The sequence below is a fragment of the Gracilinanus agilis genome, chromosome 1 (assembly GCF_016433145.1).
Source record: "Gracilinanus agilis isolate LMUSP501 chromosome 1, AgileGrace, whole genome shotgun sequence".
Classification (NCBI taxonomy): Eukaryota; Metazoa; Chordata; class Mammalia; order Didelphimorphia; family Didelphidae; genus Gracilinanus; species Gracilinanus agilis.
In genome coordinates this window covers 358209884-358224275 of record NC_058130.1, presented here as the reverse complement: position 1 = coordinate 358224275, position 14392 = coordinate 358209884, and the positions used below count along the sequence as shown (strand labels likewise).

At 36.5% G+C, this 14392-nt stretch overlaps 1 protein-coding gene across 1 annotated transcript in view; it reads right to left on the bottom strand.

The window, feature by feature from the left end:
- The window catches only part of PDE4D (phosphodiesterase 4D), a 1102929-nt gene extending 1090350 nt beyond the window's left edge, over positions 1-12579 (bottom strand). Inside the window, exon 1 of the mRNA XM_044663797.1 lies at positions 12050-12579. Within this exon, the coding sequence (XP_044519732.1) occupies positions 12050-12579 (530 nt within the window). The remainder of the gene's footprint in view (positions 1-12049) is intronic.
- Positions 12580-14392: the final 1813 nt, after the last annotated feature.

The window sequence follows — 14392 nt, the reverse complement described above, 5'->3', positions numbered from 1 at the left end:
TCAGAGAGTAAAGAGAATTGATGTGGGAGTGTTGGAGGGACAGACTGACCAGAAGAGTATAGAAACAGAGTTGAAAAAGACTTTGGAGGTCTTCTAGTCCAAACACTTAAATTTATACATGAGGTAATTGAGGAGATTGAGGGACTTGTCCAAGGTCATATAGGTATTTAGAGGCATAGCTAGGATTTCAATTCAGTTCCTGAGGGTCCAAATTTAGTGCTTAATCCTCTGCAACATGCTGCCTCTTAACCCAGTGGGGTTTCCTGAAGGCCAGGCACAGTAGTTTGGATTTGACATAGTGGTCAGTAGAAATCACAATGGGTTTTTGAGCAGGGGAAGCACACAAAACAGCAGCATAATTCAAAGATAATACATAGAATGAACTGCAGATGAAAGACTAGAATAAGGAGGCATTGGTGTACCAGTTGATGGCTATGGAAACAGAAAGCTCATTAGGCTTTATAATCAATTAAGTAATATAAAACCTTTTTTTTTTGGTCATTTTATAAACCAACCAAAAGATAAATTTGTTTAAATGAATTTAACAAATTGATTCTGAAAACAGGAAAGGAGTACCTCAGTTGTGTTTTTCAGGCCTTAGGTCATGCTAACTTAATTGGGGAAACATGCTCATTGTGGTTTATCTAATATAATAAGTAATCTGTCCAAAGTAAAGATGAAAAAATGTATCCTTTTATATTTAGAAACAAGTACTTTTAAACCATTTCTTTCTTTAAAAACTTACCCTTTATTCATAGTTAAATTTCTCACTGAAGACTAACTGCAGAATTGTTTTTGTTTATGCTGTTATGTTTTAATGGCTTTTAAATGTGACCTTTTCCCTAAGATCCTTAAATCCCAGGGAGATTTCTCTAATACTTGCCATTCAATCAGTGAAGCACAGGATGTTTGAAAGGGGAAAAGGGAGAGGGGACAATTGCCTCTGTCAATTCCATTTGGATTATATCCTTTATCTGTTGGGAATGTTCTTCAAAAGTAAATGAAGGGCAAGATGACTGGGGGGGGGAGGTGTGGCATAATGGCTGATGGTGAAAGAAGGTTAAAGGTGAATGGATATGAGAACAAATTATATTTTTGGATAAAAGGTTCCAGAAAAACTAATCCTTATTTGAAAACATGCTATGGAGAGTTTCTGCAAAGGTATGAAGACAAAGTAGGTTACTTTCAAAGTACCCAAAAGGTTTCTTATTTAAAGGTATGCTTTCTAAATATAATCTCTGAGAAGCAGCATAACATAGGGGCAAGAGAATGATCTCTTGAGGTGGAGTCAGGACACCTGAATAGGAGTCTCATCTCTTATATTTATTAGTTTTATTTCCTGGGCAATTAGGCCTCTGACCCTAAGTTTCATCATTTGCAAAATGGGAATCATAACACATCAATTTTCTGTAGCACTTTAAGTTTGCAATATGCAAGTAATTATCTCACTTCATCGTCAAATATCCTTATGACACAGAATCTACAAATATTATCCTTGTTTTAAATATGAGGACATTCAAGATCTAGAAAGCTCAATAACTTAGCCATGGTCTTCAGATAGAAAATCTGAAGTGAACTTACTCCTTCCTGACTCCAAAGATATTAATAATCACCTCCACCAGTTCACAAAGTTGTTCTTTTATATAAATGAACCATTATCACTGATAAATTTTAATCACCTGGTTAATCGGGTAGATAGAGGCCAGCTGCTCTTCGTAGGCCCAGTGACCCTGCTGCTCCTGTCTAAGTAATAAGATCTAGAACATCCTCCTCTTAGCAAAGAGGAGTAAAGGTCACTGCTATTGGGAAAAAAGGCAGCAGAGGTTCCATGCCACTATCATTCCTATCCCAGTCTTACTCATATCCACAATTATTCTTTAGGTGGCATAGCAGTAGAAAAGGTATTTACTAAGGTAATAAAGTGTTCCATAGGACTAGAGAGGTCCTTTCATCGAGGACCCTTCTGCCACCATCACAAATGAATGACCTCCAGTACCTCGCAACAAAAATTTTGATGGAAGACAGTACTACCTTAGTTAGTTTACCAATAATCATCTGGTACAATCTCATAATTAACCAGTCCATCTCTTACTCCAATTACAATCATTTAGTTTGACTATGTTATTCCTTTCCTAAAAATATTCAATGGTATTTTTTTTCTCTAGAATAAAATATAAACTCCTTGGTCTATCTTTTAAGGTATTCCAAAAGCTGGCCACCGTCTACTTTTTAATCCCTATTTTCCTTTATTTCCATTTTTGCACTAAACACTCCCACCATCACAAACTACTAGTTCTTCCTGAAGCTGATGCCACTGTTACTTGCAAAAGCCATCTCCCATACCTAAAACATACTCCTTCCTTACTTCTGCCTCTTAAAATTTTTATCTTCCTTCACAACTTATGGCAAATTGTGTCTCCTTTGTGAACTCTTCCTCAATCCTACACCATCCCTAATCAGTTACCTTTGTTCTTTTCTTTCTCAAATGTTCTTTTCTTTTCTTGACAGCTTCTTTGACTCTTCCTACCTTGTACTCTACTTATCCATGTGTATATTATACCTTTCAAGATTAATGTAAGCTACATTAAGACAGAAGCATTTTTTCAGGGTTTATAGTATATCTTGCCCATTGTAGACACTTAATAATTGTTTGTTAAATTGAGTTGAAGTGAAGATTAGACTCTAAGTAAAATATCTCTACTGCTTGCTTAAGGAGGGAGATACTGAAATAACAGTTTAAACAAAGATAGTTAATCTCTATTAATATGTATTTGATATTAATACATATTAATAATATGTATTTAAAGGTAATCAAGTTTTAGAAATAAATTAAAATGTGTGTGTGTGTATATATATATATATCCACATACATATATAGACCATATGCACACAGCACATTTATTCTTTCACATTCGCATATTACTTATAGAAAATATTTAATCAGGTCTTATACAATATCAAATGAAGTAAATCAGGATGTTAAAAAAGGTGGATCTTTCCTTGTTTAAATATAAAACCAATAAGGCATAACTGTGCTCATCCAAGGCAAAAACAAATACCCTTTGAAATATAATAAAATGATACCCTTTGTAGTGTTCCTTTTTCTTTCACAGAAGTAAGAGATATAATGTTGGTTAAAGTGGCCCAGCCAACTTCATGATGGCATTGGAAGAAGTCATTTCAATTGTATTTCCATTGGGAACCACTATCATCTATAATTTGCTTGTCTTTATTTTTATGAGCAGATTTTATAATGAAGAATAGATCCAAGATACTCATTAATTAAGTATCAAATATTTAAGGGAAATACTTTTATTCTAGTAGCATCCAGTGCAATAAACGAGCTGTCAGGTTGGGTGGTTGCCAATGTTTATGTGCGTAATTGTTTCTCAGGAGTTCATAATTCCCTTTTTTTAAGAGCTAGAAGATGTTGAAAAACTTGAGATAAAGTTTCATTCAGAGGAGGGCCAAGTCAACAGTGAGGTGTCAAATTGAGGCTGGATCTACAGATTCATTTTCTTAAAAAAATTTTTTTTATGACAACCATTTTTAGATGTTACTTGTGACCCAGAGTTCTCTTGTAACAAAGGATAACCATTAAACAAAAATAATTGGAAAATCAACTACATCTGACAGTATCTGTAACATTCTTGACTTGAATAATCCATATTTCCCTTTCCTGCTCTCAGCTACTTCTTTATCAATAAGATGACCTGTGTTTCATCATACGTCATCTGGAACTAAAATCTGTTCATATATTCCATCTAAGTTTAGTTGACTTTTAGTGTAATAGTGTTTAGTGTTTTCGTGTTAACTTTCAGAAAAACAAACAAAAGAAAGTGTGAACACAGAACCAAAGTTTAAGAATCCAATAATATGTCTGTCATTTGAATATGATTTCCTTTTGACAAATAAGTTGATAAAACATTCAGATTCTTGAAACAGCTAAACACTTAGCTTAGCAATGCATTTAGCATCAGTGATTATCACCCATTCCTCCTTCATGACATGATGAATTAAAACTAGATTATAATTTCTTTGTGGGAACAATCTATTTCTAACTTCTCTTTAAATCATCTGTAGCACCTACCATAATATTTTCCATAGAGAAGGCACTCTAAATTTGTTCATTTAAATAGAATCTCTTCCCCCCTCCCCCCCTCCCCTCACCACCCCCTTTGGCAAAACAATTAGTCATGACTCAACCAATCAGCAAGTTAATGATGATTTATAAATTGAGTTGAAGTGTAGATTAGCCTCTAAGTAAAATACCTCTATTGCTTGTTTAAGGAAGGAGACAGACACTGATGCAAGGGCAAAAAACTGGGGTTAAAGACTAAAAGATGCCAAGCCAAGAGAAGTATTGATAACTTGCCAACCAGCTTCCCATATGACTAATTACAGATCTGTCCCCTATCCAATCAACTAGGAATCTGTACAACAGTAATAAAAATGAAAGAGATGGGAATTTCTGCCATTTTAAAAAATTGCCATGTATAAAAACTGAATCCTTTACTGATTTCCTTTTTAACCAGGACCAGTCTCCCAAATTCCATTGTTTTGGAATGGCTGATAATGTTACCTAAAAAAGAAAGCTAAAAGGATCAATGAAGTTGTACCCTTCAATTGAAGCTAATTAGAATTTAATTCGGATGTATTAATTAGGTGGAATAATAATCCCTCAGTATAAAGCAGTGACTTAGTTCCTTTCTATATTTTCCAAGATACTCCTAGTTTTAAAAAATGGGTCCCTTTTTCCTTAAAGTCCATTAAAATTTTATGGATACAGGGGCAACTTGGTTGGCTCAATGGATAGAGAGGTAGGCATAGAGACATGAGATCCTGGGTTCCAGTATGACCTCAGACATTTCCTAGCTGTGTCAACCTGTGCAAGTCATTTTCCCCCAAATGTTTTGCCTTTACTGCTCTTTTGCTACTATGGAACTGATACTTAGTATTGATTCTAGGAAAGAAGGTAAGAATTTAAAAAACATTATGGACATCTCAATAATATAGCAAATAGTAATCAAAAAAATCCAGTCGGTAAACATTACAATTAAAAAATAACATAAATGATCATGAGTCACTAAGATAGAAAATCACAGGCTATAGAAATATCCTCTTTACTCACAAAATAGGCATCTACTAGGTGGTGATAATTCTTCTTATCCAAATACATAATGTCTGTGTAGACGGGTAGACATGGTTAGTAAATTGATAGAAGATACACCTGTACATAATGCATAGTGATGATAATGTCTAATTGCAATGTTTTTACTTGTAAATACGCTATAATGGTCTAAGGCAGTGATTCCCAAAGTGGGCACTACCGCCCCCTGGTGGGTGCTGTAGCGATCCAGGGGAGCGGTGATGGCCACAGGTGCATTTATCTTTCCTATTAATTGCTATTAAAATTTTAAAAAATTATTTCCAGGGGGCTAAGTAAAATTTTTTTCTGGAAAGGGGACGGTAGGCCAAAAAAGTTCGGGAACCACTGGTCTAAGGTAAGACCTTAGATAATTTTATACATTTCAATTTTTTCTTATCATCTAAATGTGGTAATCAGATTTTTTCACCAGTTAATGAACACTCTTTGTGTGTGTGCTTTTATGTTTAAAGTAAGATGAATAAAGCATAAATTCCCTTTTTGGGGAGAAAAATGGATTTCTAATTCTTAAAAGGAGAAAAATATTATTCAAGCATAAAGTAAGGAATACCAAAGGTTGCAAGTTAAAAGAGATTCATGAAACTATCTAATCCAATGGCCTCACTTAACAGTACAATGTTCTTTTTACAGTAGAAAAAACTCATAGTCCTAGCAGTTTAAAAGGCACTTACTCTTAAGGTGAAGTCAGTATTAAGTGGCAGAAACAGAATTTGATCACAAGTTCTTTGGCTTAAAAACCAGTGATCTTTTAACTGAACATGATCAGGATATATTTTGAAAAATAACAAGGCAATAAAGTTAAAATTATTTAATCACATGGACAGGGTTGATCCTAATGTTGTAGGCTTAAAATATATCATTTTCATTTTATCATTGGTGTTCTTTGAGGCAGGATGAAAAATGACTTGGCATACATATTTAAGTCTTTGTAATAATGATTTATGTTAATATAAGTTTTATAAAATTTATATTTTAGAATTTTTCCACATATTCCCTAACCTAAGAATACTTCCTGTGATATCTAGGAATACTCCACAGGTAAGGTATTGCCTACTTTACCAGAACTACTCCTTTTCTATGCGCCTAAATATAGATCGAAACTAGGAAAAACACAGAGAAATGAATAGAAAGACATGTATACATTGTTCATAAACCAAATTATTGATCTCATTCTCCATATGATGTGATTCCTGATACTTTTTAATACTTCTAAATAGTACACAAATGTTCTTTATAATTATGTCCTGCAATACCAAAAGATTATAACTCATGTATATTTAGAATTTACTCTGCTGAATATTGTAATCTTGAGGTCTTCTTAATTTAAGTGAATGAAAAAAAGATTGCTAGGACTGAAGATTTGCAAAGTCTTTGGCTAACTACACTATTGTATCATATTTCCTGATTCAAAAAAATTAGTTATTTTTATTTCAGAGTGCAGATAATTAAGCTAGTTTAATTAGCAAAATCAGAATAAAGATCTTTATAAAAATGAAAACAAATGTCTGGCTTTGGTGCTTTATTCAGTGATTATGTTTACAAGTCTGTAACTCTCTAAATGGCAACCATAAAGTTCCATGAAACATTTAAGGAATGAATTGAGATGAATAATTTCCTAGTTATGGACAGAACTGTAACTACCCATTTTTGCATGCAGGGCAAGTGGCAGGAAATGTTTAATGAAGGAAGAGACACCTGGAGGCTGATGCTAGGGGGTGATGTTTGACAAGGCTGAACTCACTTGGGAATGACTACTGATAGTGGAGATGAGGGAAGGAAGTTCCTGTAGCTTCCAATTTTAATCATTCTTGCTAAATAAGTGTGAAAGCTTTTAATTTTAACTAATTAAATTTGCTAAGTAGGAGCAGAGTAAGTTGTTCATAGCTGCTAAAAGACTATAAGCTCTTTTAGCACCCTCCAAATTTCTACAATTTGATAACCTGGGGCAATGCCTCATTTCCTCTGAACAGTTAGGGTTCTGGTTTTTACTAAAGTCCCAATAATTCTACAAGTGAGATTAATGTATAGGTGATAAATGATGATATTTCAGACTTTTAAAAATATTTCTAAACAATACACCAAATATTCTTTCTGATTATGTCCTGCAACATAAAGAGATTATAACTCATGTAGATTTAGTATATATTTCAGAGAACTTGAAACAAAGATAAAAAGAGATGTAGGTGTTCTTTCTGATTCCTCAAAATGTCACTGTCTCGAGTGTTCTTTAACCTTTTACAATCCATGACATAGCTGGGAAATTATAGCCACATCAAGAAAACATGCAGGCATCATCAATTAGGATCAATGGAAAACATACTAACATACTCGTCAATATAAACAATTTTGGGGGGTGAAATGCTCTGTTCTAGGATCACAGAGGCAATCTTGCTACTTCTAAATATTTCATCATAGCATCATTCATATGAATAGACACATATTTGTAAGTATCTCTAGAAGATGAATAATAATTTCTTCCCAATACAAAATTTTGTGTATTTCCCAAATTCTATTTTCAGTGATGTTGTCATTTTGTGACTGATGTTTCCATTGCCTAGCCCTTATCCCTCTTCTGCTTTGGAACCAATTCACAGTATTGATTTTAAGGTAAAAGGTAAGGGTTAAAAAAATATGTCACTATGAAAGGTAGTCTTGAAGCAAGTCAAAATGACATCCAGTGTGTCTGTATATCCACTCCAGTATCACAACACAATGACTAAGAAATAGATGTCTACAAAATATCAAGACTAGCCATTTTGAATTAATCAAAAATAAAATTATTTTAGAGTCAGTCAACATTGGCATTATATAGATTATTCATTTGACTGATTAATTCTATCTTTCTAAAATGTCAAAATGTTTCACTAACTCAGTCTTGTGGGAATTTGCTATATGATAACAACCTTATATGCAATTGGTTTGCAGTACATACACAAATTGTAATTTAATTGAACTTTTGACTAAGGCTGTGACTGTCCAATAGTCATATTTTTATATTGCATTAAGGTTTCAATATGTTTTTTACCCAACCACTGTCTGAGACATGTAATGAGAGTATCATTTTCCCCAGGAATGGTGGTACAGAGATGTTCTACACTTCTTTGTGTAAGCTCACTAAGGTAGTATTAGACCCAAAACTGTAATTCACATGTCTTTTGACTCTAAGACTCACACTCTTTCTACCATGCCTTTCTCTCAGTATCCAAGCAGTGGATTTCAAGAAAATGGGGAAAATAAAAATAAATCAAAATAAGAAATTAATTTTCTTAAATAGTGTGGACAGAATTTTTAACTGATTTTAATTTAATTTAATTTGGTCAATCTCATTAAATGTCTTCTCAATTCTAAGGAAATAGCCATCAACTGACCATTTAATATGATCTAACTCCAAAATATGGTGTTTTACAAAATTTTTTGACATTTCAATGGAGTAAATAAGTGTCATGTAATTGAAATGGTGTTTTTTTAAACCCCATTTACACAGCTCAAGAATTTTGGGGACCTATCCCTCCAGACAGATAATTTTGAATTTAAGGTTTCCTTAAAATGTCTTCATTTCTCACAATATATGAAAACTTATTCATGGCTATTTATAAATATTGTCAAATATAAGTTAAAATTTCCATTTAAATATTTGAGTTGATTATATCTTTTTTTTAAACAGTTTGCTTCACATACCAAAACGATTGTATTTTCTGAAGAGAAAACAAAAACTTTTGCAAATACTTCCTTACTAGCTGGAAACATGTCTCTTTTTTACTCTGGCTGAGGAATGCAGCTTAAAAATAAGAGAAAAATAATCTCATGAATGAACATCTACAGGGAATCAGCCCATCCATCCATGAGGCATTTTCAGAGACATTAATTTGACAGACAGCTAAAATCTGCTATTTGAATAGAGCAATTAAAATATATGTTAATAGTAATAAAGCCTTTTTCACCCATTTGGGAGGTCAATGAAAACAAGATGAAAGAATCTCACCACCTCTGGTTTCCTTGAATGCTGTTATTTAAAAAAAATATGAATTATAAAAGAACACTACTTTTAAATGGTATCTATACTCTAACAGAATACATAACCCTGTTCTAACAGCTGGGAATTATGCTGCAAGTTAAAAGCTATCAAAGCTTCCCAAAGCTGTACTGCCTGTAATTTCTTAAATATCTGCAAATGTTTAAGTTTAATTTGGATTTTATTTTCTGAGGCATCTATCAGGACAAACCCCATGTTGGTTTTGTTTTGTTTTGTTTTGTTTTTGCATTTCCTGAGATTGTTAATAAGCACAATTTCTATGAACTTCCTGGCACCATTTATTTTAGAAAACTGTTTACGTAAAGCTGTTCTTTTCTCTCTTACAAGCTAAAATGATCCTTAAACTCCATCTGAAATAGCTTATGTTTGTTAATACAACATATATGTTTGTTAATATATTGTATAATATGTTTGTTAATATCAGGGGGAAAGTATTAGAAGCACTGGTAGAGAATATATATGAAATACATCATTGATAGGGGGAATTTCATATTCAAAGATATTCAGTCTGGACAGCAGTGATTTCCAAAGTTCCACAGTATCAGCTATATCTAAATACTAATATATGGCTTAAGTTTTTTCTTGGCTTTGAAATTTCAAAAATAGATATATCTTTAATTAATCAGATGCTACATAAAAGTCTCTGTAAAGGCAAAGTAAATTCAAATTTTACAGATTTGAGATATATATTCCAGTTAACTTAAGGTTCCTTACTTGTGCTTGCCTCAAAACCATTCTCTTTTTTGAAAATGAAAATAATAAAAGTTTTTTACTATATTGGATGACACATAATGTACATATAGAGAGCTTAAAGGGAGAAATAATACCTATCCTCTGTGATTGGTAATATTAGGCCTATTATATCAGGTCTTATCTGATTTTCCCCCTATAAAGTCTGCTTCCCAGGGAACTAGTGTACTTACTTTCTCTATCATTTACATAAATAGACAATCCCTATTTTGAATCAAAGGCATGAAAGTGTTTTTTCTAGGTTTACAAAGCTAGCTCTACTCTTCAAAATAGCAGTAAAGACCTGCATAACATGGCACTTGGCCAGGTACCAGCACCCCTTCCTCTGGAAACAAAGTTAACCACATTTTAGTTTTCTTCAGCCACAAATGCAAAAGTTAAACTTTTGTTTTAGTTCAAGATTTTCTTAAAATCTTTCTGGTGTTCCAAATGGAAACCAATCAGGGTGGACTCCTGCACAGGAGAAAAGAGTATATACTACAATGTTCAATACCAAAGGGCATAATGATGTCACGAGAAGGTCACGTGTCCCCAAGGAGGATCACAGAAGGTCTGTGTGAATGTGTGTGTATGTCCTGCAAAGGAGGGGGAGGGGCGCGAATGTGGTAGCACTGGGGGAGGGGGTGTGTATGGCTGAGCTGGAGAGGGAGCTCAGATTTTCTGCTAGATTCTGTTATCTGTTGAGTAAACAACATTTATAGGGACTCATACATTTACGTGCATCTACTCTATTAAAAACAGCCAATGAATCTGAGCTAGAGCACATCTGAGATTGAGATGCACCTCCTAGGCTGAGCGTTCCATATTTCCATGCCCAGTATCAATTCAAATTACATATTTGATATTTCATCCCAGACCTGCATTCAGGCCATTCAACTCACAGACTCCATATGATTTGCCGCAGGGCGAATGAGAATTAATTAATTTCCTGGGGTCTGGGACTAAGAAGTAGGAAGAGAATTTTTGCTTTGCTAATAAAAGTCATCATATTCAAAGGTTTTCCCAGCTCTCCCAGAGCCTGTGTTAGAAAAATGGACCCATTTTCTCCCAAAGAATTCAGTGACCCTTAAAGTTAACTAGTTGCTCACGCATTTTTTCACTTCCTTTTTTAAAAAATAGCCTTGTTATAAACTCTGTTAGCATATACATGCCTTTCCTCTTTTTTTAAAGAATCAATTTAACCTTACAGAGGAAACCGTAATGAAAAGCCACAACTAAGAGTCTGAGTCTGTCTCTGTCTATCTGTCTATCTGTCTCTCTCCCTTTCTCTTACACACACACACTCTCACACACACACACACACACACACACACACACACACACACACACACACACACACACACACACCTGAACAAGAACAGGGCTGCAACAGCCCGCCAATCACCCAACCATCCTTTCCTGAGCACAACTGAACATTTCTTTCTAACTCTCCAAGTCACCCACGTGTTTCGTTCTTTCTTTCACCATTCAATTTACTCTTCCTACTTGTCAAAGAGAAACTTGAGTTTTGTTTTCTGGTCTTTAATTCCAGATCCAGCATGCATTTTCTCCCACCGCCCCTTGCCGCTTCTACATTCAACAGGCTAAGCACCTAACTTCAAACATTCTGGTCCCCTCCCCACTCCAGTGCCACTTGAATGCTACTTGTCTCCACCCCCCACCTCACCACCTATCTCTGTTTGCCTCCTAGCCCCTGGTCTACTTAGTCTGTGGAGGAGCCCAGCTCTTTCAAATCCAGAAGACATATCAAAGAGAGAGCTAGAAAAGGGTAGGGAGCACAAACCTGGGAGAGAAGATAACATTTTTAAACCATCCTTCTTGAGGGAGTGTTTAAAAAAAAATCCAGAACCATATATATTCACTAGATTCGTACTCAAAATCAAGGGCAGGCTTTCCATCCCTCTCTGTCACCAGCCCCCTTGCTCATTCTTCTAACCTCACTATCTCTGTCAAAAGTACCCAAGAGTTCAAGGTAAACAGCCTCAACTTGAGATAGAGACCCCGAAAAAGAATTCTCTGGGGATCTGGTTGGAGGAGGAAATGAGTGAGAAGGAGGAGGCGCCAGGGGCACTAGAAATACAGAGGAAATTCCAACTCACCGTCTGAGTCCCTGGAAGGATGAGGGCCAAGACATTCTGGATTTTTTTAAGCCTGGTCGGTGTCCGGTCTCCACGGCATAGGATGCCCGGTCCATGGCTCTACAGTACAAGTAGCGTTCCGTGTCGGAGTAGCCCCTGTGCCTGACCCGGCTGGAGCCGCTGCTTCCCCCATAGCGGCCCCGAGTGGCCCCAGGAGGTGGTGGCGGTGGTGGTGGCAGAGGGGGTGGTGGAGGTGGAGGGGGCTGCTGCTGCTGCAAGGGACACTGGGGCTGGGGTTGGGACTGGGACTGGGGCTGGGGCTGGGGCTGGGGTTGGGACTGGGACTGGGACTGGGGTGGAGGAGGCGGTGGAGAATGGTGGTGATGAGGGTGCAAAAGACGGAATTGATGTTGCCGGAGCTGGTATTGATAGTGCTGCTCATGTCTCCACAGATGTTTGGGGGCTTTCAGTGTGGCCCCGACACTGGTTCCATCGCTGCCCTCACCGCCACTGCCAGCTTGAGCGGGCACACTGCTGCCCTCTGCCTCCATCCTTGATCTGCTAAGCCTGGTGGACCTGGCTGCTGGGTGCGCCTCTGAGAATCTGCTGCTACGGGCTGTTTCTTGAGCAACCGAGAGACTGAAAAAGCTGAGCTTCCCACTGCAAACCACCAGAGACTGGGGCAACCAGTCTCTGAAAAGATGAAACACTAAGGATGGACTCCACTACCCAGAGATACTATAAAAGGAGCTGGCGATCCGAAGAAGTGGTGACAAAGTGAAGCTCTTGGGTTCCTCAAGTAAGACACTGGGGCGTGTGGAGATGTGCTTCTTTTCCAAAGGGTTCCCCCTTCCTTCCTCAGGCAGTGCTGCTGCTGCAAGAGCGGGAGTAGTTTGAAGCAGCAGGAGCAGCAGCACCAACATTAACAGCTTGTAGTCTCCTCTACAGCCCGGAAAGCATGAATCCCAGAGCTCAGGAGCTGCTGAAAAGTTGGACAGCTCCCACCTCATTAGCCAAGGCTATTTGTCTCTCTAAAACCACTTCAGCCAGTCAGGAGTAAGATTTGTTCTCTTGGTCCTTTCCCAGCCCCAGAATCATCCCCGCCCCTCTCCCTCAACCGCCCCCACGCCCTGGAGATTTCCTCTTCACCTCTGTTATGCTCAGTCTGCTGGAGAAATTCGATTTGGTGATTTCTTGCTGGTTCTCAGCGTCTGTCAATGTTCTCCATTCCTGGACTCCAAATGGAAAGAAGCTTAAGATGGCTAAATTTTCCAGAAAGGTATGTGTGTGTCTTGGAGAAAATGATCCTAGGTGAAGACCCAATATCTGGGCTAATTCTGATTCTTCCTCTGACACACAATTAAATTTTTTTTGGAGCTTTCCCATAGCAAGCTAAAGAGAAAAGTCCTTTCAGCTTAAAATCTTGCTCTAGCTGGTGGTAACTTCCCCTTCTGCTGGTTCTATGATTAAGGTCTCCAGGAGTAATCCTGGCTGAGAATCAAGGCAAGGAGGTTTAATTATAGTGCCACCTCTGAGCTCCCAGCCAGAGTTAAGGTTGGAACACCTTTTGCATTATAAACCCTGGTTATCAGTGGTTTGTACTGTAATTGCCTCACTGCAATTTGCCTTTCTACCTCCTTCAGCAGAATACAGCTCTATTACTAAGTTTTTAAAACATGTTTATTTTTGAGTGTGTGTTGAGGGCGTGGAGAGTGATGGATTGGAATTATGCTTGACATTTCATTACACTTTTATAATATCAACAACTTCAAATTTAAGCTCTTTTTTTGAATGTTGTTTCACTTAGATCTGTTTTTAGAATGAAATTCATGTATTTTAAAATCAAATTGCCCAGCTACCGTCAGGTTTGAGTGTCTCCATTCCATACCTCCCATAATTCAGGAAATATATGATGGCAATATTTATAGGCATATTCTCAATGTTAATTATTCAGTGTTAAAATGGCTTGACTAACAGAGTCAACACTACCTATTTTACATATATGTCCCATATCCATAATTTTTAGAGAGGATGATCCTTTGATAACACAAAAAGAATCTTAACCTAAAAATATTAATACACTTTTGTACACAGTATATAAACACTATGGACCTCTTAGAAGAAAAGACTGTATCTTTGACTTACCATAGTGCTCTGCGCATAGCAAATACTGTTTAAGTATCATTGTGCCATAGACAACTCTCAAAAATATTTACCTGCTTGACTTTTTGCCAAGAAAGAAATCTTGTCCAAATGTATAAGTAATTCACTGTGCCTCGTGTCTTAATAATGTAAAATATATTGGGCATCCCCTTGTGGTTTTATGGGACAGAAAAAATTTCCTTCCTTCAACTCTTCCAGTGG